Source organism: Astatotilapia calliptera, chromosome 12, assembly GCF_964374335.1.
Source record: "Astatotilapia calliptera chromosome 12, fAstCal68.1, whole genome shotgun sequence".
Lineage (NCBI taxonomy): Eukaryota > Metazoa > Chordata > Actinopteri > Cichliformes > Cichlidae > Astatotilapia > Astatotilapia calliptera.
In genome coordinates, this window is record NC_137433.1 from 23,793,796 (window position 1) to 23,821,477 (window position 27,682).

General features: G+C 44.8%; 1 protein-coding gene across 2 annotated transcripts in view; it reads left to right on the forward strand.

Moving 5' to 3' along the window:
• LOC113033639 (solute carrier family 28 member 3) overlaps nucleotides 1-27,682 on the forward strand; it is a 47,300-nt gene that overhangs the window by 4,676 nt on the left and 14,942 nt on the right. For both annotated transcript variants that reach the window (XR_013912682.1, XM_026187633.2), the window contains exons 2-4: nucleotides 18,389-18,474; nucleotides 18,610-18,701; nucleotides 21,519-21,708. Coding sequence is in view for 1 of the 2 variants with exons in the window: in XM_026187633.2 (XP_026043418.2) it covers nucleotides 18,389-18,474; nucleotides 18,610-18,701; nucleotides 21,519-21,708 (368 nt within the window). In the remaining variant the exon portion in view is untranslated. The remainder of the gene's footprint in view (nucleotides 1-18,388; nucleotides 18,475-18,609; nucleotides 18,702-21,518; nucleotides 21,709-27,682) is intronic.

Sequence of the window (27,682 nt, forward strand, 5' to 3'; positions counted from 1 at the left end):
CTTCAGTGGAAAGTCTGAAAAGTTTTGTTGAACAAAATTCCTTATTTGAAGATAACGAAAAAAATGTGATTGAGGTAATTGAAACTTTTCTTGAAGTTGAAGGAAGGACATAAATTTGTCATCTGTATATAAGTCCTCAATGTATTTCAATCCCTTTTCCCCCATTCCATCCATTTTACCTGGTTTAAACAAGTAGTTATGTATTATTGGCATTCCTACTGAAAAATCAGGTAGTTTGAGAGATTTCCTAATTTGACTTAATATCTTTAAAGAGTGTTTAACAACAAAATTACGACTGAGCGAATTGTTAAAAGAACCCGTGTTAGAAAACAATAAGACCGGTAATGAGGCTTCAGATACTGTTGCTGCCTCTACCTGGAGCCAGATCGGAAGCTTGTCATGGCAATAATCAATAGGCGAACCCCACTGCCAGTGCAATAGAGCTCTTGAATTTGCTGCCCAATAATAATATCTAAACACAGGGAGACCTAACCCCCCGCAGGAAGTGTTTTTTTGAAGATGAGCCATGGATATCCGAGGGGGTTTTCCTGCCCAAATGAATGAGTGAATCAATGAATCAAGCTGCTTAAAAAATTTAAGTGGCAAGTGAATAGGAAGGTTTTGAAAAAGATATAAAAATCGTGGCAAAGACACCATTCTAACTGCATTTATTCGACCGATCAGAGACAGAGGAAGCAGTTTCCATTTTCTAATATCCTCTTTGAGCTTATCCAGCATTTCCAGGAAATTCAATTTATAAAGGAGTTTGGGATTTTTAGAGATCTTAAGACCAAGATAGGTAAAAGACGTAGTTACTAATTTGAATGGGAGTGAGCTGAGGAACTTTGGGCATAGATTATCTGTTATTGGCATAAATTCAGATTTATCCCAATTGATCATATATCCTGATAATTTCCCAAAGTGTTTAATACAATTTAAAAGATTAGGGAGTGAGATTTCTGGTTTGGAAAGGCAGATCAGTAAGTCATCTGCATACATGTTAACAAGACTTTCCACATTCCCAAATTTAACTCCCTGTATACCTGGGTGGTTTCTTATGTTAATGGCTAGGGGCTCCAGGGCTATATCAAAAAGAAGCGGTGAGAGGGGATCCCCCTGTCTCACCACACGTTGTAATTGAAAGGGAGAGGATTTATCTGCATTAGTGAGAATATGTGCAGATTGTTAAGTTGATCTGTGTGTAATGCTCTGAATCAGGTATGTAATATTAAATGAATGTCGTTTAATTAACTGCCACTACTTAAAACTTAGCAAAAAATATAACTGAATAAAAGATCACAAAGAAAAACATGATATCAGTGTTATGTAAGCGTGTGCGGCCTTCTATGCTCGAAGTCACCCCAGTCCATAGATCAGCCAAACATCACGTTGACTGTAGCTTTTAACCCTTATTAACTTGAGCACAACTCTATAACGAGCAACAAACTGCAATATGTATAAAAATGATCATGGTTACACCTGCAATGAAAGATCATATGATTATCCTGACACCTGTAAATAGAAGATTAACCTGAGGTTATAACAATCACTGGAACACAAATGTTAGTATAATGTCAAAAGATTCAATAAATGATCAATGCAATGCTTGTTATATGATTCTGATGTAACAATAATGCTGATGCTAAAATAACAGTAAAACACCCCCTTTTTATCCCGTTTATAAACTTGACACATAAACGTTTATAAATGCCTCTTTTAAATTTTATTTTCCCCCGTTTTTCCCTTACTGACCACAGCAGGGGAATCTTAGTCTTGATTCAGCCATGAATCCAGCTCACCTGATTCATCACTGAGCCCCACCGTCACTGGTGTCTGACAGGGTGGCGCTGCATATTCTTCCTTTAATGTCACTATTTTCAATCTGTTAATTAGAGTGCTTAAACATGAATCAGAATCAAATCAGAATCAGAATACTTTATTGATCCCTGGGGGAAATTATTTTTTGTTACAGTGCTCCATTTTAAACCAACATTAAGACAAGACAGACAATACGCTAACTAAGAATAGTACAATATATACATATATATACATACATACATACATAAGTCACTTATAAATAAATATTTGGAAAAGAAACATGTGTAGTTGTAGCAGCAAACAGTGTGTTAAGTGGATGCGTTGTACAGGGAGATGGCCACAGGCAGGAATGATTTCCTGTGTCGTTCAGTGGTGCTTTTCGGTAATCTCAGTCTCTCACTGAACGAGCTCCTGTGACTGACCAACATGTCATGGAGTGGGTGGGAGGTGTTATCCAACATTGTCTTTATCTTGGACAGCATCCGCCTCTCCGACACCACCTTGAGGGAGTCCAGCTCCATCCCCACAACATTGCTGGCCTTACGGATCAGTTTATTAAGTCTGTTGGCATCTGCGACCCTCAGCCTGCTCCCCCAGCATGCAACAGCATAGAGGATCGCACTGGCCACCACAGACTCATAGAAAATCCTCAGCATTTTCTGGCAGATGTTGAAGGACCTCAGTCGCCTCAAAAAATAGAGACGACTCTGGCCCTTCCTGTAAAGTGCTGTGGTGTTTTTAGCCCAGTCCAGTTTATTGTCAATGTGTACTCCAAGGTATTTATAGTCCTCCACAATGTCAACACTGACCCCCTGGATTGAAACAGGGGTCAAGTGTTTCCTGGTCTTCCTGAAGTCCACGATCAGTTCCTTGGTCTTTGCCACGTTGAGCTGCAGATGATTCTGCTCACACCACGTGACAAAGGAGTCGACCACAGCCCGGTACTCTGTCTCATCATCCCTGCTGATGCATCCAACCACCGCAGAGTCATCAGAAAACTTCTGAAGATGGCAGGTCTCTGTGCAGTGGCTGAAGTCTGTGGTGTAGAGGGTGAAGAGGAAGGGGGAGAGGACAGTCCCCTGTGGTGCCCCTGTGTTGCTAATCACCTTGTCAGACACACACTGTGGGAGACGTACATATTGTGGTCTTCCTGTCAGGTAATCAACAATCCAGGACACCAGAGAAGCATCCACCTGCATCGCTGCTAACTTATCACCCAGGAGGGTCGGCCTGATGGTGTTGAAAGCACTGGAAAAGTCAAAAAACATGACCCTCACAGTGCTCGCCGGCTGGTCCAGATGGGTGTAGACACGATTGAGCAGGTAGATGATGGCGTCCTCTGTTCCGAGACGAGGCTGATAAGCGAACTGAAGGGGATCCAGATGTGGTCTTACTATGGGTCGCAGCTGGTCCAGGATGAGCCTTTCCAGGGTCTTCATGATGTGGGAGGTCAGTGCCACGGGCCTGTAATCCTGGGGGCCACTGGGACGAGGCGTCTTTGGTACAGGGACGAGGCATGATGTCTTCCACATCACCGGGACCCTCTGCAGACTCAGACTCAGCATAAACAGTTTATGAAAGACTCCACACAGCTGGGGGGCACAGGCCTTGAGGACAAGGGGACTCACTCCGTCTGGTCCAGCAGACTTGCCTGAGTGAAGTCTCCTCATTTGCATCTCAACCTGGTATTGAGTGAAGGTGATGGGTGGGGGAGGGGTGTCAGGAATCTCACAGGAGGCAACATGTGAAGAGAGAGGCTGGCACAGTGGTGTGGCTCTGGATTCCAGGCTGACTGCAGGTGAGGTTGTGGGGGTGGGAGCAGACACTGTGGTGTCGAATCTATTGAAAAACAGATTCAACTCGTCGGCTCTATTCTCACCTCCCTCAGCTCCCCTGCTGTTGGTTGGCCTGAATCCAGTGATGGTCTTCATGCCCCTCCACACCTCTCTCATGCTGTTCTGCTGGAGTTTCCACTCCAGCTTCCTCCTGTAATTGTCCTTAGCCTCTCTGATCTTGTCCTTTAGTAAAGTAGAAGTAGACTGCATCCACAACAAGTCAATACAGCTGTAAATGTGGCCAATTATCAATCTATTACCAATCAATAACAAAAAATAGCTTTTATTTTATGCATGCTTTTAGTCAACCACTCACCCAGAGGATCTCCAATCCCAGAAAAATCCTTCTCCTCATTTAATGAGTCTGTCCTCCTTCCATGCCCTGGTAACTGGTTCATTCAGAGCCATATGATCTTGAAATATACATACAACTAGGGCTGGGCCATATTATACCGTATATAATGTTAGGCAACAATAGGAAAATGAAATATCGTGATAGAATATGAGTAAAATGGGCATGCGCAGTGCCTTTGTTTTCATACGTACATGGCCGATTGTTGAGTGAAACAGATGAACCAGAATTGGTTTGAAAAAATGGTGCAACTTCAGTGATGTGGAACTGGTTTGGTGTTTGTCCGTCAGATACACGACAAAGCACATTTTTTGCAGAACATGCAAGCGGCCGTCGTTATTGTCGTATTTGTTGGACTAAGATGCTCTTAAATCTGGGAGCAATCTGGGTCCTAAGCTCCATATCTCCATAAAAAACTGTCTAAATTCTTTCATCTTTAATAAAACAATCAGCATTGCTGCTTTATCAGGTGTAACTATGAAGTTTAACTTCCAGGTAGGGATGGGTATCGTTTAGGTTTTATCCGATACCGGTGCCAAATCGGTACTTTTGAAACGGTGCCGGTGCTCAAACGGTGCTCAAACCGGTGCTTAAAGAATGGAGAACACAAAATTGGTCCAAAAACCTCTCATGTTCAGCTGTTTTTTGTAAAAAGATAACAATGTTAGCCTTTTCTGCAGCTATGGGGCATATATGGTATCACTCTTGGCTGGAAGCAGTGCTTAAACAATGGAAAAAACACAAACTTTGTCCAAAACCTCTCATGTTTAACTGTTTTCCACTTTTTCTTTGGTCATTTTAGCCTTTTTGGCCAGGGTGAAGGGAGTATCTGCCATCAAACAAGAAGAGAGCCGCATGTAGCTATGATGATGTTTGCTAGTTCACCTTACATGCATTAATGTAATAACGTGGTTAGCCTACTCAACGTAAATTACACACGAACAACATTAAGCTACTCACGCAGAGAAGAACGGCTGCTGCTGCATCATCATCCGTCATCATTTCTGCTACACTGACAGGGCTAGGGGCCAGGACTCTATAGCTAGGTTTCATTTGACGTAGACGTGACGTCGATGTAAAGCGCGAAATTTGACTGGCGGTCGGAAGTGAAAAAGATAAGCGCAAAATCACAGACAGACAGTACGCAAAATGCCTATGTCCTGTTGTGTTTACGGATGCTCCAGTAGGTCGACCAGAGAAACTGATAAACGGTATTTTAGGGTACCAAAAATAGCCCAACGAAGAGGAGAAAAATGGAAAATTCTAACCGAAAAACGTAGGAAAAAATGGATTTTAAATTTACGTTTACAGTCGGGAGGAGCAGAGTCTGCCAATGCCCGTGTCTGCAGCGACCACTTCGTCAGAGGTAATGTTATGTTTGCAAACGAACTTATTAGCATTAGGTTGTCGTTAAATTCTCGTTTACTTAGTGCTTTTAAGTTAGTAGTCTAATATTGACTTGATTGGGACTATAGGCTGCCCAAGTGCTTTGGATGACGAAGAGTCGGAGGACTGGGCTCCGACGGTCAATCTCGGCTACGAACGAAAACCCAGATCGGAATCAGTTCTCAAACGAGAGAAAAGAATGAAGCTTAAGGCAGAACAGCATCGATGTGCAGAGGCGATTTTGGATATGCAACAGACGGCTGAGAGCCCGGATTTGAGCCTAGTGACAGTGGAGAACAGGCTACTAACCCTGCCATACAATTGCAATGAGCTGCAATCACTTCTCCATCCTCCTTTGCAATTACCCAAGTCTTCAGAGGTGTCTCGTTAGACCGCTGAGAATGGTTTACCTTGAAACAAACAACTGTCACTCTAACGAAGTCCTAAGGATGTGGCATGTTTGTTGACGTTAAAGCCGCTACCGCTAACTGTTAGCGTGTTTAAGATAAAGCAATATAAGCACAAACACTCACCCTTGCAAACACCAAACTGTATCCATCACGGAGACGTTTTGTTCCAAGGTTGTGGACCCACCCGCTGACAAAAAAATTGTACGCCTCCAGACTCTTGAAAGCTTTCATTTGCTGCCTAGTGTAGTAAGAAGTCTGGAGGACCAAGTAGTTGGTGATATCCACAGCCTCGATAGTAGGCAAATCCTTTACTTCTGTGGTGTATTCGGACATTTTCAAAGAATACGGATCACGTCCGATATATTTTTTAACTATCTGTTTATATCTCTCCCGAGAAACGGGATCTAAAGTTGCACAATAGCTGCTCTCCTGACTCTCCACAGTGTCCTCCATGTTTACTTCCACCCTCCACTCAAAAATCGCGCTGCCTCCGCACGTCATCAGAACCACGTGACCGCAACCCAACTATTCTTCGTGTTTTTGGGGGATGTTGCTAACTCCGGGTCCGATAACAGGCAACTGGTTACTACCGTTTATGTCAGAACACCGGTACCCATCCCTACTTCCAGGCATCCATGAAAACAAAATTTATTACATTTAACGGAGTTAGAAGTTAGCAGGAAGCTAGCGGAAGTTAGCTCGCTAGTTTCGCTAGTTACCTAAGCATGATATTGCATGTTCTGACTGAGAGATTTCTGAAAAAATTCAAACGTACAGCTCTGCTATCACTTCCAACATAAATGAAGACAGAAAACTAAACAGCAGTGACGTTTGTAGGGTTACTGAAGTTGGGCTAGCTGGTATATAATGATGTGCTACGTGATCGCTAGCGACACAGCTATGTTAGCATAACATAAACAGTGAAGCTGGAGGACGAACACTAACACTTTTCCACTTATAAAAGTTAACGTTAAGGTTCCTGATAGTTAGAGACAAATGCAATCGCATAGCAGGATGCTGTAAACGGACCAAACTTCAGTCAGGAGAACAACTGAGATAATCCATCCACAATACAAGGTTAGTCATTAATATACTGCAACAACATGGGAATAGAGCAGCTGCCAGAGAATTCAACATTAATGAATTAAGGTACAGAAGTGGAGGAAGCAAGAAAAATGAGTTTAATAAAGTTTGATTTATCTGACTGCTTTGTTTCGCTTAATGTGCCTTATAATCCCGTGCACCTTATGGTCCAAAAAATACGTAGGCTACTGCACACTGCAGTTTAATGTTGCAATGCACCTCTTTTTAACTTCAGTGGATATTATACATGGTTATGCTCAGGATATGTCAGCCCATTTCTACTGGAAATGCCTTTTGGTTAAACTTTCAGCAAGGAATTTGCATTTGCACTGTTACATTTTTATAAAGCTTCAATGTACATAAAAACCAGCTTTTTGTTTAAGTGAAAATAAATGGAAGGTTGTCTTTTTGCACTAGTAACGTTGTGGAGTTGTATTTTGTCTCGCATCAATTATATCGTCAGTTATATCGTTATCGCAAATTTTCAAATATATATCGTGATAAATATTTTTGGCCATATCGCCCTGCTCTACATACAACAAGCCAAACCACACCTTGGTCACACCAACCCTTTTCCGCCCTGAAGATGTCCAACATGGCGATGTCCAGACATCTTAGTCTGGACTGTCAAAGGTGACTTTAACGCTGACTGTTCCGACAATCCATTTTATAACATTTCCTGGTCAGATTAGCCAATCTCTGCACCAGGGTTTTAATCGTTTTGCAATATTTTTATTTTTATTTAGTTTTGACTCCAGATTTTATATCAGTTGTAATTAGTTTTTACCAATTGTTTGCTAGTTTAGTCTAGTTTTTATTTTCTGAAAATCCTTAGTTTCAGTTTAGTTTTGATTAGTGTCAGTTATAGTTTTAGTTGTGTTTGCCAAAATTAAGTGTAACAAAATCCCAGTTTCATCATATCAGCCATGCTCTTCTGCTTATCCTTGGGTATTGAGACAATTAACTCTTGCAGCACCAGGTGTTCGTAATTTTGGTTCAAGTGAATTGATAATCTTTTTGAAGGCAATTGACTCACACAGTTATGTAGATGTCCCTGTCCTGTTGTCTCGGGATGCATCACGCTGCCTTGCCTGGGGTTAGCTTCTGTTTCTGGGGCTGAGGGTTGAGTGCGCTCCCTTACCTTTTCAAGGTAAGCTAGGTTAGTCTTCTTGTGTGAGCTTTTCAAGTGCACTTTAAGGTTTGTGGGATTTTTTCCCTTTATAAATGTCCCTCATAATTTGTCTCTTTCCACTACAAGACACTTGCTTTATCCAAAACACAGTCATATTCAAAGTAATCCCAAATTGGACTCTGGCGCTTTCTCCCGACTTTTCCTGACATGATTCTGCGCGTGGACGGAGCAGCAACACAGACAACTCGACTAACGTACTGCCCCCTGCTGGCATAATGAGACAGCAAAAATCTGGAAACTAAACTTCATTTTCACCCTAGACTATTGTAGGACACGCACACATCAATGAAACTAAACACATTTTGCTATAAATTCAGTTAATTTTAGTTAGTTTTGTGAACACTCATTACAGTTTTAGTTAGTTTTCCTTTTTTTTTTTTCATTATATTTCCGTTAACGAAAATGTTTTTTCACTTCTAGTTTTCGTTATTTCATTTCTTTTCGTTAATAATAATAACCTTGCTCTGCACACTGGAATAAACATAATCAACATGATCAACATTTTACTGCGTGTTAATTCACCATCTTATCGATTCAAATGCTCCATCCTTATGTGGTTTGCGACATTATGTTTATCCACTCTGTCTCTAAATGTTTGAAGAATTTTCAAGTTTGGGGTCAAATTTTGAGAATTTGACCATAAGTGAAAGTTATGGTGTTATCACTCCCTTCGGGGCTTACCTTTCCCAGTTTTGATGATATTCCTCCCTATTCTTTGCAAGTACCCCCTGTTGGTGGCGAGAAACTGTTGGTGTGGTCAAGTGGGTGCTGTAAAAACAAAAGCTCAGGACAGAACAGTTATCAGTCATGTACTTCATGCAAAATTAGCATATATCGAATTTCATATTGATCCTCTGTGTGTAATGGTACATTTTAATTTGAATTTATCAAAGCTAAACACAATAATTTTTCTTTATTTTACTCTTGTTCTTGTGCAGCACCACCTCCTATCACATGCCCCTGTCGGTTATATCTCTACCTTTCTGAATTATGGACTATTTCAATGAAAGGACCTAAAAGACAGGGACCAGTGTTTATCATTACATATCTCGATTTTGAGTGTGACAAGTCTACCATTTCCCTGTTATCCATAGATATTACTAGAGTTTTTTGGCTTTTTTTTTTTTTTTTTTACCTCTGTTTAAGTGACCAGTTAATTGACTCTTTACAGTGGCCTGCTATGGTTAATAATAACATGTTCAGTCATTGTCAGCGGTGTGTGTGGAGGCGTGGAAGAGATGACCCAAACGCTGGACTCACGGTGCAGAAATGAAGAGGATTTATTGGAGGGTAATGAATAAAGCAGGAACGATGGAGTAGCTGGCTGGCTGAAAGACTGGAAGAATGGCTGGCTGACTGACTAACTGAACATACTGGCGGAGAGACACATTACCATCAGACGTACATCAATGACACGACAGAACTGGTGAAACCGAGGAACTTAAATACACAGGTTGAACGATGACAATGATTGGAAACAGGTGAGTACAGGGCTGAACATAATCTGACTAATGACACGGGAGACAAGCTGACACGGGAAAAAAAACAAAAAACAAAAAAAAAAACAGGAAGTGAGAACATTAATGTGGCGAACTAAACTGAACATGAACAAACTGAAATCACTGGGTCAACGACCCAGGAACCCTGACAGTACCCCCCCCCCCTTCAAAGGCCGGCACCTGACGGCCAAAAGAAAAAAAAAAAAAAAAAAAAAACCCAGAACAGGGCGGGCGGAGGGGGCCCAGGACGGAGGGACGGAGTCCACACAGAGACAGTTCAGGTGGGCGGCCAAGCAGCCCGAGACGAGACAGTTCAGGTGGGCGGCCACGTGGAAGGCAGCAGCGACCACTGAGCCGGTCCAGTGGGCGGCTGCGGCGGTCGAGATGAGACAGTTCCGGTGGGCGGCCACGTGGTCCGAGGCCGAGACGAGAAAGTTCAGGGGGCCAGTTCGGGAGGCCGACCGTGCGGAAGGCAACGGCGGCCACTCAGGCGAAGGCGGTCCGGGGGCGGCGGCCACTCAGGCGAAGGCGGTCCGGGGGCCGGCCGTGCGGAAGGCAACGGCGGCCACTCAGGCGAAGGCGGTCCGGTGGTCGACCACGCCGGCGACGAGGAGCAGCTGTAGGACCAGGCGAAGCAGAAGCCGAGGCCGAGGCCGGACCAGGCGAAGCAGAAGCCGAGGCCGGACCAGGCGAGGCAGAAGCCGAGGCCGGACCAGGCGTGGCAGAAGCAGAGGCCGGACCAGGCGTGGCAGAAGCAGAGGCCGGACCAGGCGAGGCACAGGCTGAAGCTGGACCAGGCGAAGCAGAAGCAGAGCTAGGTGAAAGCGAGGCAGCCGCAGGTGGTGGCTGGACGGGCTCCTCGGGCCCTCCAGCTGACGTGGCAGGAGGCTGGACGGGCCCCTCGGACCCTCCAGCGGAGATGGGAGGCTGAACGGGCCCCTCGGACCCTCCAGCTGACGTGGCAGGAGGCTGGACGGGCCCCTCGGACCCTCCAGCGGAGACGGGAGGCTGGTGCGGTCCTCCTGAACCCCCAGCTGACGAGGAAGGTTGCTGGACGGGCTCCTTGGGCCCTCCAGCTGACGAGGCATGAGGCTGGATGGGCTCCTCGGGCCCTCCAGCGAAAACGGTCTCAGAACCAGTGGGTACTGGAGCCCCTGGCACACACAGGACAGAACCAGCAGGTGCGGGGACCTCTGGCAGGGAAGCGGCCGGGCCAGCGGGTGCGGAAACCCCTGGCTGAAAAGCAAGGTAGCTCACAGCTGGCTCTGGGTGCTGTGGCTGCAGGTCCGGGAACTGAACAGGATGGTGGACGGGCGACTGGACTACAGGGGACTGGAGGGCGGGAGGCGACTGGACTACAGGGGACTGGAGGGCGGGAGGCGACTGGACTACAGGGGACTGAAGGGCGGGAGGCGACTGGACTACAGGGGACTGGAGTGGAGGCTGAACAGCAGTTGAGGGAACTGACTGGAGTGGAGATGCTAAAAGATGAACAGAGGTAGGTGAGGCTGACGACGGAGCTGAGGTTGGTGTGGCCGATGGCTGAGCTAAAGACTGAGCTAGACAGGGAGATAGAGCTACAGCCTGGGCTAGTAAAGCTGGTGCCTGAGCAGGGGACACTTCAGCTAGCCTAACCAGGGATAGTGCGAGGGCGTGAAAAGCTGGGTCAGGAGGTGGATGAAGAGGTGAAGTAGCAGGTGGACCGGTTAGCTCTTCCAAGCCTCCAGGGAGGTCAAGCTGGGTTCTGGTTGCCCTCAGCCTGGGCGCTGGGACAGGCACGGAAGGTGGCTGGACACCAGTCACCCCCACCCGTGAAACAGGAGCGGGTGTGGAGGTGGACTGGATCGCAGCTGCCCTCCTCCTGGGAGCTGGCACCGGTGTGGGTGTGGGCTGGGCCCTAGTCCTCTGAGGAGGTGAAACGGCTGAAGAGGAAGGCCGAATCTGGGCCGCTGCGCCGGTAGGAAAAGGCTGAATGATGGGTGTGGAAACAGTGACTGGGTGTGTGGTACTGGAAGGTTTCTCTGCGATTATTTTGGTCCTCCTGCCACCACTATTTACAGTCTTTAATTGAACGGTCGTCGAGGGTGTTGAAGTGCGGATATTGTCCTTAATATATCCCAGCTCAGAGGGAGCAGAGCTGAAAAATTCTTCCCAGTCTACATCCTCCTCCAGGAGGGAAACACCCCACGGATCAGGGATAAGTTTGCTATTTGTTTTAAGTGAAGAGTCGAATGTGGAGGGTGGAAGACAGTCGCTGGAACTCACCATCTGAAAACAGTCCATGTTATGGTGGCGTGTGCGCCGCCTTCTCCGGGAAGAGGCAGCGGGCGGGGTACACAACCGAGCCTCTGGCACGGGAGCCTCCATTGAGCCGAGGTGCGAGGCGGAGCCGCCGTGCCGTGGCGAGGTTGAAGGTCCGGTGAGTAAAACGGCTGGCGGACGAGCGAGGAGCCGAAGCTTGGCCTGTGATGCCCACTCTCCGCGGCGAATGCTCCGATGCAGGTGAGGCAGCAGGTGGAGGACCGCGGCGTCTCCGAGGCCCACCCAGAGCCAGACGAGTCCCCTCAAAGACGTGCTCCCTCTCTGAGAAGAACCGCTGTTTCCACCTGAGCTTCTCCGCCCAAATGGAGAGCGCTGCGTCCTGCCGCTCGAAAAGGTCCGAGTCCGCTGGGTCAAAAGCGTGTCTTCTTGGCACGGGTCGTGTCATTCTGTCAGCGGTGTGTGTGGAGGCGTGGAAGAGATGACCCAAACGCTGGACTCACGGTGCAGAAATGAAGAGGATTTATTGGAGGGTAATGAATAAAGCAGGAACGATGGAGTAGCTGGCTGGCTGAAAGACTGGAATAATGGCTGGCTGACTGACTAACTAACTGAACATACTGGCGGAGAGACACATTACCATCAGACGTACATCAATGACACGACAGAGAACTGGTGAAACCGAGGAACTTAAATACACAGGTTGAACGATGACAATGATTGGAAACAGGTGAGTACAGGGCTGAACATAATCTGACTAATGACAGGGGAGACAAACTGACACGGGGAAAAAACAGGAAGTGAGAACATTAATGTGGCGAACTAAACTGAACATGAACAAACTGAAATCACTGGGTCAACGACCCAGGAACCCTGACAGTCATGAGTGAAATCAAACCTCTTCTTCCCTTTAGCATTTAACATTCCCAACAATATACTGTGATACATTAATCGAAACACAGCTACTAAAACACACTTTTCTTAATGCAAACATCAGTAACTCAAAATTAGCAACCAAAGGGTTAAGTCTGCAGTTCACACTCATGTGAAGCTACAGCCTCCCCCTTTAGTCTCTGTCATCCTTCTGTTCTTGCAAAAACAAAACAAAGCAAGACAAAACATCCACCCTTCTTTTACAGGCTGGGTGAATTGTTTGTGGACATTTACTAATCCTAAAGTTGGTACCGTTTTTGTCTCATTATCAAGTCAGTTAAAACTTTTAGTCGTCAGTCCATCACAGTCCAGTCACACATCCACACACATTCATACCAGATATTGCTGATAATGGAGTCTCACGCGCAACTTATTCGAGCCTCCCTCACCAGCAAGATGACGTCATCATTTTAAAGGAAAACAGTTCCTTGTTTTTTTTTTTGTTTTTTGTTTTTTTGGACTAAATACTCTAGGAACAACAAGTAGGCCTGCAAAGCGAGAGCGAAGTGCTCTAATAGGGTGATATGGTACTACAAGGTCATTAAGATAAGATGGGGCCTGATTATTTAAGACCTTGTATGTGAGGAGCAGGATTTTGAATTCAATTCTGGATTTAACAGGAAGCCAATGAAGGGAAGCCAAAACAGGAGAAATATGCTCTCTCTTTCTAGTCCCTGTCAGTACTCTTGCTGCAGCATTTTGGATTAGCTGAAGGCTTTTCAGTGAGTTTTTTGGACATCCTGATAATAATGAATTACAGTAGTCGAGCCTGGAAGTAATAAATGCATGAACTAGTTTTTCAGCGTCACTCTGAGACAGGATATTTCTAATTTTAGAGATGTTGCGCAAATGGAAGAACGCAGTCTTACATATTTGTTTAATATGTGCATTGAAGGACATGTCCTGGTCAAAAATGACTCCAAGGTTCCTCACAGCGTTACTGGAGGTCAAGGTAATGCCATCCAGAGTAAGAATCTGGTTAGATACCATATTTCTAGGCTTTTCAGGGCCGAGTACAATAACCTCAGTTTTATCGGAATTAAGAAGCAGAAAGTTAGCGGCCATCCAGGTCTTTATGTCTTTAAGACATTCCTGCAGTTTAACTAATTGGTGTGTGTTATTCTGGCTTCATGGACAGATAGAGCTGGGTGTCATCTGCATAGCAGTGAAAATGTATGCTATGTCTTCTAATGATACTGCCTAAGGGAAGCATGTATAATGTAAACAGAATTGGTCCTAGCACTGAACCCTGTGGAACTCCATAATTAACCTCAGTGTGTGAAGAGGACTCTCCATTTACATGAACAAATTGGAGTCTATTAGATAGATATGATACAAACCACTGCAGTGCAGTACCTGTAATACCTACAGCATGTTCTAATCGCTCTAATAGGATATTATGGTCGACAGTATCGAATGCTGCACTAAGGTCTAGCAGGACAAGCACAGAGATGAGTCCACTGTCAGAGCCCATAAGAAGATCATTTGTAAAGCTGTTTCTGTGCTGTGATGAGCTCTGAAACCTGACTGAAACTCTTCAAATAAACCATTCCTCTGCAGATGATCTGTTAGCTGTTTGACAACTACTCTTTCAAGGATTTTGATATGAAAGGAAGGTTGGAGATTGGCCTATAATTAGCTAGATCTAGAGATGGCTTTTTGAGTAAAGGTTTAACTACAGCCAGCTTGAAGGCCTGTGGTACATAGCTGATCATTAGAGATAGGTTGATCATATTTAAGATCGAAGAATTAATTAATGGCAGGACTTCTTTGAGCAGTTTTGTAGGAATGGGGTCTAAAAGACACGTTGATGGTTTGGAGGAAGTAATTATTGAAGTTAACTCAGAAAGATCAATTAGAGAAAAAGCGTCTAACTTTTGTTAGACAGGAAAATGATGTTGTTTTGGCTGCGTTATTCAGAAAGGGGAGAAACAACGGGGCCAGGCCCTGTGTCAGCCTTCTCTCCCCCTTTTTTTGTTTTTTCTCACCATATAATCAACTCATGACCCACCAAGTTGACAGGACAACACAGGTGCATGTTAAAATTCTTAAGATCATGTTTAAAACCCCAAAAATGGAATTTTCTTTCATTCAGTAATCACTTGTATTAATCAATCAGCAGAAAACATGTCACAATTTGACTCTTTTAACCACTAAATTTGTCGTGTCATCACTGGTTGGTGAGACCAGTGTCTTTTTTTTGAAGTTAAGTTGTTGTCCTGCAATCCAGAGAGTTTATTTGTTAGTAGTGGATAAACTTTATCATTTAACAACAGGTGTATGTTAAGTTTCGCTGCTTTAACCTTGCTGGAAAATCTTCACATGTTCATGAATGTAAGCTGTTTCTTCATTGCGTGTGTGTGCGTTTGTAGGTGGGTTAATTTAACTTTTTTCTTAAACAAGGCATTTCTCTAACACGTGCCTTTCTCTCACATTTCTCTGCTTGTGTGTGTTTTTGTTTCACCTTTTGTTGTGATGCTCCGGACGCCTTCCCAACCTCCACAAGTCTGTTGGCCCCAATTTTATGTGTTAAAACTTCTCTTAATTTCTCCTCTAATTCTCTGCTAGCTGCTGTCTTTTCCACAGCTGCTGATTCTTGCTGAGTGTGGTTTCCATTACTATAATTTTGCTTCGGCCGCTGTGCTTGTGGGGGGCAGTTGGTCCAGCCCCGTAGCCTCCTGTATCAACACACTAAGAGATTTATTTAATATCATTTTCATCACTGTTAAATAGACCAGCAGGCAACACGCCCACCTTTACAGTGCAGACTACATGCCAGTCTCCCAACACACTCCTCTCTCTACTTCTCAATAATTCTCCACTCTCCCTTTATTTCTCCTTTCTCTACGTCAGTTTTAAAAACCCAACATATTTCACACCACAAAACTGAAACAAATCACCCCCGTATTTATCACACAATCTTACTCTGCCGACTGAAGTGCCGGTCTAAATCAAGCACGATTTGTCTCTTCTATATCAAAACCCAGCCAAACATCAAACATTCATCGTAGTCATTCAAAACCTTATTTGTAATATTATAATCAGCAAAATCAGCGTTTTAATTACAGGCATGTATCATTGTTTGCAAATCATAATTATAAAACTCAATAACACGCTAAACAGCAAGCAAAAGTCGTCTGTGCGCTTGGCCTGTAAATGGCCTGTATTTATATAGCGCTTTACTAGTCCCTAAGGACCCCAAAGCACTTTACATATCCAGTCATCCACCCATTCACACACTGGTGATGGCAGCTGCATTGTAGCCACAGCCACCCTGGGGTGCACTGACAGAGGTGAGGCTGCCGGACACTGGCGCCACCGGGCCCTCTGACCACCACCAGTAGGCAACGGGTGAAGTGTCTTGCCCAAGGACACAACGACCGAGACTGTCCGAGCCGGGGCTCGAACCAGCAACCTTCCGATTACAAGGCGAACTCCCAACTCTTGAGCCACGATCGCCCCAGCTTCACAGCAGCCACCTCATTTGCATGTTCACACACCGTCTAAAAATAGCTCGCAGCGCTGCAGCTGCACATCACACACAGTCTCATTTCACACACAGCTCTGTTATTTTATATTACAAAGACGTCCTATATTTACAATCACTCTCAGGCCTGACAGCTTTAGCGCCTACACAATTTTGACAAATTCAAGTTAACGGGTCCAACCGAAGAAAGTCCAACTTTTTTGTAATCAATTAACCAGTATCAGACTCTAACTGTATCTGGCCTAATCTCTAAAGTCCCTAACTCAATTTAACAGTGTCCAAAAAAGCGCAGATACCGTTACAAACGGTAAGGAGACTCTAACTCCTAGCTTATTCCAGGATGCCCTGTACCCCACAGTTAAGCCAAACTGAACTAACCCTGTTCGCCGACAGGTCAAGGTCGCGCGTCCACTGCCAGGAGGGAGTGTAACCTCCGGGCTATGCGCTTCTTAGCAGACTCTAATAATAATTTATAACACTTTGAAACAACAGTCAGCACCCCAAAACAAGAGTCTGACTGAGGCAAGTGCAACCTAGAGGTCAATGGAGACTCTAACTCACAAAATGACCACTCAGGTTCACTCTTATAACCAATTTGGACTCTAACCAACAAAATGACCAACTCTCTACCAAACTACTTGGGACTCTAACCCAATTTCTTAGCAGACTCTAACTGCTTTAACTTCTTCTTAGCAGACTCTAACTGCTTTAACTTCTTCTTAGCAGACTCTAACTGCTTTAACTCATGAGATTTTTCATCAAAATCAAAACAGACATCCACCAGTAATTTCAGTGAGTAGACTTTAATTTTATCATGTCCAATTTGGCACACTTTGGAAATAGATTCAACAGGTAGTGCCTTACCTTTGTAAGCCGGCTTATGCCCACTCACGTCAGACCACTGGCTTGTGCCTGTCCGTTCGACAACCTCGGACCGTCCAAACCTCCAACTTCCACCCCAATACCACAGGACGAGCCCCCAAACTGTTACGGATTCAAATATTGGGGATGGATACAAGAGGAAAAACCACAATAACAACACTGGTCCGGCCGGGTTGAGTCGAACGATGATTTTAATGATCACACGCGTGGGAGATGGACACCGTACGCAGACAGCATCAGATCTCAAAATGGTGGAGCATTGATTAAACTCTTATAGCCTCTAGTGGCCCCCACCTAATCATAAAAGCCTAAACATTCACATTCTTTCTCTCACACGGCGCCTAAGCTACGACCTTGGCTCCCTGTTTATCTGCTCCTGCTGAGATGGGGCAGAAAACTCCAGTATGTTCTGTTCTCTTCTAATCAGACAAATAAGGCGATGACTTTCTGCGAACAGCATTTCTTATAACTCAGCAGTATAATGCATCATAAAACAATATCATTCATTCACAATAAATCAGCAGTCTAATGTAATGCAAATCAGTTTAACAAATGCAATAGTTATCACCTTCTTCTAATTCAGGAGAATAATGCAAACTAAAACTACATAATAATTCACAATCTTCAATTAGGGGTATAACATGGCATAAAATAATATTATAATCCAACAAAACCTAAATAAAACAAATTAAATATACAGGAATGTCTTCATTTTCAGTCATTAAAATCAACCAAATTTCTCCAACAAAACAAACACTGAGGTGGCACTGGTTTGTTTGTGTTGGGCAAACAAATAGGAAGTTCACTCTGCTTTGTACTTCTTAAATCTTATAACAGGAAAAATGCCCCATCTAAATACATTTTTAAAACTAAAACGAAGAAACTAATAACATTGAAACCTGACAAATAATACAGAAAGAATGAAAAAAAAAATTTATTGCCATCGTGCAAAAGGAAAAATAAATCTTTGTCTAGGGTTTGAAGAAGAATGTCATTGTGCAAGAGCTGTGTAAACAATCCCATCCAAGAACTTCAGTCACCGCAGTCTCAAAATGGGCTTTCCACTTGTCTGACTGACTGCCTCTAACCCCCCCCCCCTCCCCCCCACACACACACACACGCACACACATCCTTTTCTTGATCTTTTTTTGCCTCACTGACCAAACATCCATGTAAGACAAGTTTGTTGATTGCTTCTGGGTCCTCTCTGCCAAATTTCTAATATGAATGATCCTCAATACATGTGTGACAGGAACAGCAGCACATATGCACTGATGTGGAAATCTCATCCGAAGGTATAGACGATGCGTCGGCAAAGATGGGACAACACAACAAGAGGTTTGTCCTTTCTCATTTTTAACCAAAGACACAGTGTTTCTTCATTTCTTCTGAATCACCAGCTTTTCTTTTGTGAGCCTTTTGATCTAACATTTATGACCTCTCTCCTTACTCCCCTTATCTGTGTGTCAACAGCTTGCTGGAAAAGAAAGTGGAGGCACTCCAGGGCTATATGGCAAAGCACAAAGACCAGATTCACCTGATTAGCCAGCTAGTTTTAGCTGCTGGTAAATTATCTGTGTTTGTATCTGTTAAAGTGTAACTCAGGTCCCTAAGTAGGTTATAGTTGTATAGGGCTAAAATACAAAGGCATAAAAGGAGAATCTATTTCTAATTTTGTACAGAGTTGTAAAGGGCTGTTAAATTTACAAATTAGCCTAACAGGTGAGTGGACCTGCATGTTCTTTGCCTTTAGAGCAAATTGATGTGAGCATGTTTTTGTGGAACAGACTGAAAAAGTAAAAGTTTAATTTACTACAAATCGCTTTCATTGTCAGTGGAAAAATCAAGACTTGGTTTATCAGAGTATGTGCGGTGTGTACTAAAAGGACTTGTCAAGGTCTGTCCAGGCAGACACAAAATGACATTTCGCATCCCACGAATGGTACCGTGACACCTTATTGATTCAAAGATAACAACACACCAAAATTTAGGCAATTATTTATTCCATTATCTGAGTCCCTTTGTAGGATATCTGCTTTTCAAAACACCTGGCTTGTTAATCTTTGACTGTATAAAAGGTTAAAAGTTTAGTTAATGTTTTAGCACTGATGATGACCCCAAACCTGCTTTTCTGCCAGGTGGTGAGTACTGAATACATCTAGTGGTGAGTGCCATCATTCAAAAATTCAGGATAGGAGTGTGTGGAGTACATGTAGATAATATGAGCTTTAATGAAACACGTTTTTTCATCTCAATTCATCTTTAGTAGATAATAGATTCCAGCTCAAAACACCTTGTCATGAGTCCATAATACAAAAATAACCAGAGTAGGGAATTGAAATGTAAAATGATCTTTTTAGCGTGCACAGGCTTTAAAGTACATTCTATGGTTTCCAGCCTTTTTCACGTGCACCCCCACGTCAATTTTTCTGACATCCTTTTACTTTCACTGTCTACATCTTAAAAACAAATATCTTTACTTAATGCTCTGTTCTTCCACTTTAGAACAGGCTTGCTACTGATTACTTCACACACATTCTTGATATCAAACTGATTTGAATATAAATGGAGGGACCAATAACATATAAAAGATGATCTTACGACGTTTCAATCTGTTGTGGTTATTACACTTGATTGAAGTAAATTGATGTAGATCTAAAAGGAAAAAAAAACATACCATCATGTTAAAAAAAAGGTTTTTTTTTTTAGAGTGGTGCTGAAAATTTATTATGCCCTTGATGCTTCTATAGCAAGGGTAGTTCGCAGGCAGGTGCTGCTAATCAGATGTACTTGATTAACTGATGATCAGCAAGCCTGAGCACCTCTGCAGTTTTTGGCAGTTTGCTGGTCTGTAGCATTCAGGCGTGTGTTAACACAATCTTCCCAGGAATGGACATCCCCATCAGTTCACCCCAAGGTCAAACCAGACAATACTCAGAAAAAAACGTTTATTGAAAAAAAAAAAAAGTAAAGTGTTAAAATTCATGACATTACAATTAGAGGAAAAAACTGAACAAGTGACTTGCTTAGAAGGGCTGCCAGGAGAGAGTTTTTTCCCTCGACAAAGAACACTGCAGCACAGCTTAGGTTTCTAAAGCTGCATCTAAATAAACCAAAAAACCTCTTGAACGCTGTCCTTTGGTAGATGAAACCAAAGTGGAAATGTCTAACCATAATGCACAGCATCACATCAGGCAAAAACCAAGCACAACATATCAACGCAAACACCTCACACCACCTTTCAAGCATGGTGGTGGAGTCATGATATGGGCTTGTTCTGACACCACTGAACCGGTGCACATTGCTAAGTGGCGCTGTTTGTAAGCTGAATATATATATTTAAAATACAATTTTTAAATATAAAAAAAATCTCTCCCCTGATGGTCACATCTCACTGCTATGAGCCATTTTGTCGTTGTAAATTTGCATGTTAGCTAAATATCTAGTTTCCCGTAACATTTAGATTTAACATTTAGACTTAACATTTAGATTTAAATATAATACTAAGATTAAACTTTTAACATTTAGTTTTAAATATAATACTTAGATTTAACATTTAAAATTGTATTTTAGATATAAAAAGTTACAAATATTTTAGTAAATGTTGTAAAAAATGACTCGAAAAAACATGTTTTTGTAAGCTTTTGAGATAAACGTGGAAAAATGTTGCTGTTAATTGCAGCATGTTTCAGTTTACAAAAGGTGCCCCATACCTTGCAGCTGAACATAAACTCCTCTGTATACCAAGTATTATACAACCAAATGTGAGGTCATCTATCCAACACTTAAAGCTTGGCCCAAATTGTCTCAAACAGCAAATATACAAAAGTCTGGCTGAAAAAGAAAAGAATTAATGTGTTGGTGGCAGTGGCCAGACCTATGGCTGGACTTTTAAAAAGCTGTGCATAAATAAATAGCTGTAAGTACTTTTAGCAGCATCATAAAAGGAAATGAAAATGTTTGTCTGTTAGCTTAACACATAAATAGCTGCCTTAAAAGTCCTTCAAAGGATTACATTTAAATGCTGAATACATTTGAGAACATGTACTTTTTTACTTTTATTTGAGTAAAAAAGTTTAATCATGAATTCCATTTGTAAACAATTATCATACTCTGAGTGGGAAAAAAAATCTTACACCACCTTTGATAAAATACATTAATTCATTCTTCTTTACCTATACATTTTAGCTATTTATAGTATAGTTTGCATTTTAATGTTCAGGTAACAATTGAATTTGTTTAATCATGTTACTAGCTAAGCTAATTAGCTAATTAGATACAAAACAGATAATGCAGTAGTCTAAATAAAAACATTTCATTAACATGTCAGTAGTCTGAGGGTCATGCGAGGATGTTACACATTGATTCTATATTTGTTTCAGGCTTTGTTGCCATGGTGATAGCGGCATGTGTTGTGAACTTCCATCGGGCTGTTGGGCTGCTGGTCATCTCCTTGGTAACCATTTTTTTCCTGGTCTGGGATTGGATGATGGAACGATATGGTGAGCAAGTGTGGGAGGCTCTTGCTCCTATCAGAGACCTTCTCAGCAGGAACTGGTGTGGGATCAGATGGTGAGAAATGAGGCAAATCATATTTCAGCCTTTCTGCTCCCATGTGCACCTTCTATGACAAAGGAACTGGGCACCTAGGGGTTGGCCAGGTGGGCTGAGAGAACGGATCTTTTCACCATAATGACACAGGAAGAAAAAATGTGAGGGACTGTAAAGATAGCATACCAAAAATCCCTCGTTGATGTGAATGATGTGCGAGACAGTTCAGCATGTGGAGGGTTTCTTAGTTTTCTAAAAATCACGGCATCCTCAGACGGATAAAGTTTCTGATTAGTGAGACTGACATGAGTGTTGCATTAAACACAATAAAATGATTTGCTGAAATGCACCCCACCTGGATAATTTTAATTTTCTTTATCTTGTAGATGGTAAGCGATGATTTAAATATATATATACTGCTTTATTATTCATAACATCAATGCTTGACCTACAGTACAGCCTTTGGCTTATGTCTACAAACCATATTACATTCTTTTAAAATCCTGTTCTGTCTAGCAGCTTTTGCGATCAGAATTATGATCTGAATGCACTGTCATGTTAAAAACATAAATTCTCTGCACACTCCTCTAGTTCAGGGTTTATCTCTTTATGTCTTCATTTCTATTTGTGTCATTTCAGATATATGTGGTATACTGTATGACAATGACTAAGGCAGGACAAGCAGAAAAAAGGGGGCGGGTGAAATAAAGAAATGTACAACGTATTGCCAACTGCCACTCCCGTAAGAAAAACAAACATACTGTCACGGTGAGTTGTGTGGCTGTCAGTGACTGGACCCACGTGCAGGACTCGGAGACAAAACATTAACTTAAACGACGGCTTTATTTGCTGGAGAGTCACCTTTGGACGATACATAAACAACAACTTAAACTAACTAGACAGGAGATGCTGAAGGAAGACGACCATGGATACACACACAACAAACGTGGAGGACGCAACAACTGGCAGGGAAAAACACAGGGCTTAAATACATACTGAGGTGATTAGGGAATGTGAAACAGGAGGAGAGCACAGCTGGGACTCATCAGACATGACAAGACAAGGGGAAGCAAAACTCAACACATTGACATAGTACACAGACTTTCAAAGTAAAACAGGAAACTGAACAGACGTGGACTAAACTAGGGGATACAGTGACAGAAATCAAACCCAAGAGAATCAAAACACATCATGAAAACAAAGATAACTAATACAAAGTCCACAGACTCAGGACCGTGACAGTACCCCCCCTCAAAGGGCTGGCGCCCGACAGCCCCAAACAAAAAAGGCACAAAGCACCAGGCCAGGGTGGGCGGAGGGGGCCCAGGACGGAGGGACAGAGACCAAACAAAAAACAAGGAGCACAAGAGACCAGAACAAACCAAAAACAGGTCAACACAAAACAAGACTATCCACGAGTCCATAGCAAAGTCCGGGAGTCGACAACACAAGAGCCGAAACAGTTCAGGGGGCCGACCATGCACACGGCAACGGCGGCAACGGGCAAACAGTTCTGGAGGCCGGCCGTGCACACGGCAACGGCGGCGACGGGCAAACAGTTCTGGAGGCCGACCACTCGGAAGGCAGTGGTGGCCACTGAGCAGGTCCGGAGGGCGGCCGCGATGCCAGTGGTGGCGACGAACTCCTTCCGGAGGCCGTCCCCGAAGGCCATGATGCCAACTTAGCGGCCTGGAAAACAGCTGGCAGAGGCGAGGCGGAACAGGTCGAGCTGGCACCGACGGCGGCGTGGCAACCGCAGGACCAGACGAGGCAGGACCAGACGAGGCAGGACCAGACGAGGCAGGACCAGACGAAGGCGGAGCTGAAGCTGGACCAGACGAAGATGAAGACGCGGAGGCCGGACCAGACGAAGATGATGAGGACGCGGAGGCCGGACCAGGCGAAGATGATGAGGACGCGGAGGCCGGACCAGGCGAAGATGATGAGGATGCGGAGGCCAGACCAGGCGAAGATGACGGCAGCGGGACGGCTGCGGAACCTGACGGCAGCGGGACGGCTGCAGGAGGTGATGTGGAGATGTGCTGGCTGGGTCCTCCAGGACCACCAGCAGATGTGAGGATGTGCTGGTTGGGTCCTCCAGGACCCTCAGCTAACGAGGCGTGGGGCTGGACGGGGTCCTCGCGCCCTCCAGCAGACGTGGCATGAGGCCGGACGGGCTCCTCGGGCCCTCCAGCAGACGTGGCATGAGGCCGGACGGGCTCCTCGCGCCCTCCAGCAGATGTGGCATGAGGCCGGACGGGCTCCTCGCGCCCTCCAGCAGACGTGGCATGAGGCTGGACGGGCTCCTCGCGCCCTCCAGCAGACGTGGCATGAGGCCGGACGGGCTCCTCGGGCCCTCCAGCAGACGTGGCATGAGGCCGGACGGGCTCCACGGGCCCTCCAGCAGCCGACACTTGAGGCTGGCTGGGTTCTCCTAAACCCCCAGCAGACGAGGCAGGTCGCTGGTTGGGTTCACCTGAACCCCCAGCTAACATGACGTGAGACTGGACGGTTGACTGAAACAGAAGTTGTAGTGGTGGTCGCGATGATGGTCGTGCTGGGTGTAGTGATGGTTGTTGAACATGCAACAGAGCGGGTAACCGACTCTCAGCAACTCCTCTCCGGGGAACAGGGACGGGTACTGGGCCTGGTCGAACCTCAGCCACCGCCACCTGAAGAACAGATACAGGGCCAGGGAAGAGCTGTGTTCTGGCTGCCGTACCCCTGGGGGCCGGTGTGGGTGCAGCAGCTAGCTGGACCACCGCTGCTCCCACCCGAGGAGCTGAAACGGGTGCAGGAGTCAGCGGGGTCTCAGTTGCCCCCACCCAGGGAACCAGAACAGGCACAGGCCACGACCGGGCGCCCACCATCCCCGCCCGTGGAGCAGATACAGGTGCAGGGATGAACGGAGCGATAGTCTGCCTGGGAACTGGAACCGGACGCGGAGAGCAGAGCAGAGGAGCTGTAACAGTCACTGGGAAAACCAGGTTTATGGTACCAGACATGGTTCTAGAAAACCGAGACTTACGGCAGGCTGACCTTGGTAAAACCGCTATTCTTAAGTTGTCCAGGTTGACGTTAGCAGTCTTAGAAAAAACGAGTTCAGGGGCAGTCACAGGTGCTGGAGGAATTATACAAGCGGTATCTGAAGAAACTGGGTGTGAAGCAACATAAAACACAGTCTTACAAAACGCAGCCTGGGAAGTTGCACACACAGTGTCCAGGGCTACTGGCTGAAAAGCACGGTGCACAGAGTCATACAAACATGATCGTGGATCCGAAACTTTAACTTGAGCAACCACTTCTGCAGTGTTCAAACCAAGTATTTTTGCCAGCTTGGTAACAGCAGATGACACCTGGTTGGTCTTAACCTGGACAGTCACAGGACGTATAGTCTGGAAGAGTTCACAATGAGCAACACAAACAGTCTTTGAATAAGCAGACTCTAGGCTTCTGAAATTTAACTCGGGGGAGGTTATGGAAACATGAGGTTTATCATAGGAAGCCTCAGAATGAACTGGCTGGTGAGCCGCGTAAACCATGGGTGAAGCAACACCAACAACAGCCTCATGAGGTATAGCCTGCACAGCATAGATGGAATGTGGCTGGGAAATTGAACTGTCCCTGTTTAGTTTAGCAGTAAGAGAAATAGTCTTTTGAGCTGCATCTTTAATGTCCCGAGTGAGATCATGATTGTCCAAGTCAGAAAATTTCATAACAGATTCACATATATAATCTACATCTGGAAACTCACTATTAACTGATCCAAAAACAGATGGCTCGGAATCAACATAACCTGCCTGAGAATGGTAAATGGACTAGTTCTTATATAGCGCTTTTCCACTCTTCTGAGCACTCAAAGCGCTTTACACAACTTGTGCATTCACCCATTCACACCCATTCGCACAAGCACAACTGACATTCACACTCCGATGAATGCATCGGAGAGCAATTTCGGGTTAGTATCTTGCCCAAGGATATTTGGCATGCAGACTAGGGGGAAGCCGGGAATCAAACCACCAACCTTCCGATCAGTAGATGACCTGCTCTACCACCTGAGCTACAGCCACCCAAGAGAAGCGAAAACAGAAACCCCAGTCTTTTCAGAATGAAACCCAGAAACACCACTCTCAGTTACAGGACAAAAAACCTCTTTTGACTCTGAAATAAGGTCATCTGATTCCTGAATATTCTCAAACTTTGAAGAAACAAAAGAGGGAAGATTAGAATGCTCAGAGGCCCGAAAGACAACCTCAGAGTCAGCCACCTTGGGATCATCAGTTTCTGTCATTGCAGACCCTGAGTTAACAGTCAAAAAGTTAACCGACTCCGAATTCGCCGGCTCAGAGCTGGAAATTCCCAGCGTGGAAGAAGCCGGGTGACAACTGTTCTGTTCACTCACCACGTCCAGCAGTTCAGAACTGGACTCGGGTTGCGGTGAGGGACGGCGACAACGAGAACGCCGCTTTCTCTTAGAAACCGGAGCGACAGAAAAAACGGAGAGTGTCGGAGCAACAGTGACTGGTCCCTCATCCTCTGACCACATTCCTGCCAGGCATGAGGCAGGTGAGGGGTGGTCGGAACCAGACGTGAGGGAGGAAGGAGTCCGATGCTGCGACTTCAGCTGCTGCAGAGGGGCTTTAGAATGCTCCGCCTGCTGCGGCGGCATGAGAAGGCTTGCTAGCTGTGACTGAGGCAGTGTGGATGAGGAGATGAGGGTGAATTGGGCCAGCTCCCGGGCTTTGACTGCCTCCTTAGCCTGGGTCAGCGAACGGCTGAACTCCGAGGCAATAGACAGCTTGCGCAGTTGAGGATTTCTGTCAAATATGGTTTGTATTGCATTCAGCCCGACTGAGAACGTCTGCAAATCTGAGGCGTGGCTAATGCGAGTCATCAGTCCGAGGATGCGAGCAAGGTCCACCTCTCTCTCGACGTGAGCTGAGTCCGCTGGGTCCATGTTATGGTTGCGTCCTTCTGTCACGGTGAGTTGTGTGGCTGTCAGTGACTGGACCCACGTGCAGGACTCGGAGACAAAACATTAACTTAAACGACGGCTTTATTTGCTGGAGAGTCACCTTTGGACGATACATAAACAACAACTTAAACTAACTAGACAGGGGATGCTGAAGGAAGACGACCATGGATACACACACAACAAACGTGGAGGACGCAACAACTGGCAGGGAAAAACACAGGGCTTAAATACATACTGAGGTGATTAGGGAATGTGAAACAGGAGGAGAGCACAGCTGGGACTCATCAGACATGACAAGACAAGGGGAAGCAAAACTCAACACATTGACATAGTACACAGACTTTCAAAGTAAAACAGGAAACTGAACAGACGTGGACTAAACTAGGGGATACAGTGACAGAAATCAAACCCAAGAGAATCAAAACACATCATGAAAACAAAGATAACTAATACAAACAGAAAAACACTGAGTCCACATACTCAGGACCGTGACACATACAACACCAGGTGTGTGAGTGTGAGGGAGAGAAAGAGAGTGTGTTTTTGTCACGAAATGTACTTGATAATGAAGGTGAGAAGCTTCAATAATGCCCCCCAGGAGCCAGAGGCAGACAGAGATGGATCCAGGAAAAACCGGGCCATCTGCAGCCCCAAGAACGCTGAAGACCTGGGGCCAAACTTGTCAGCTATATCTGAGCACCCATCTCAGCAAGAGTAGGAGGGAGACCCGATGGTGCACCAATGGCCAATGGCTGGGAGACCCAGGGGTGATGGGTAGCCAATGCCGCTAGAGGCCGGCCAACCCGGTGCAAGTCAAGATCAGGGTACCCCCACCACCACCCACCAACCCACCCCCGCTTTTCTTTATTAAACCTTGTAACACTGACCTATGAATCTTTCAAGGACCTAAAAAAAAAAAAACCCCACTTAACTTCAACATAGATTGTAAGCTGCATCTAAACTGTATGCTTTCTTACTAGCAGCTTGTCACAAGAACACATCATTTGTTCTCAATGTAAA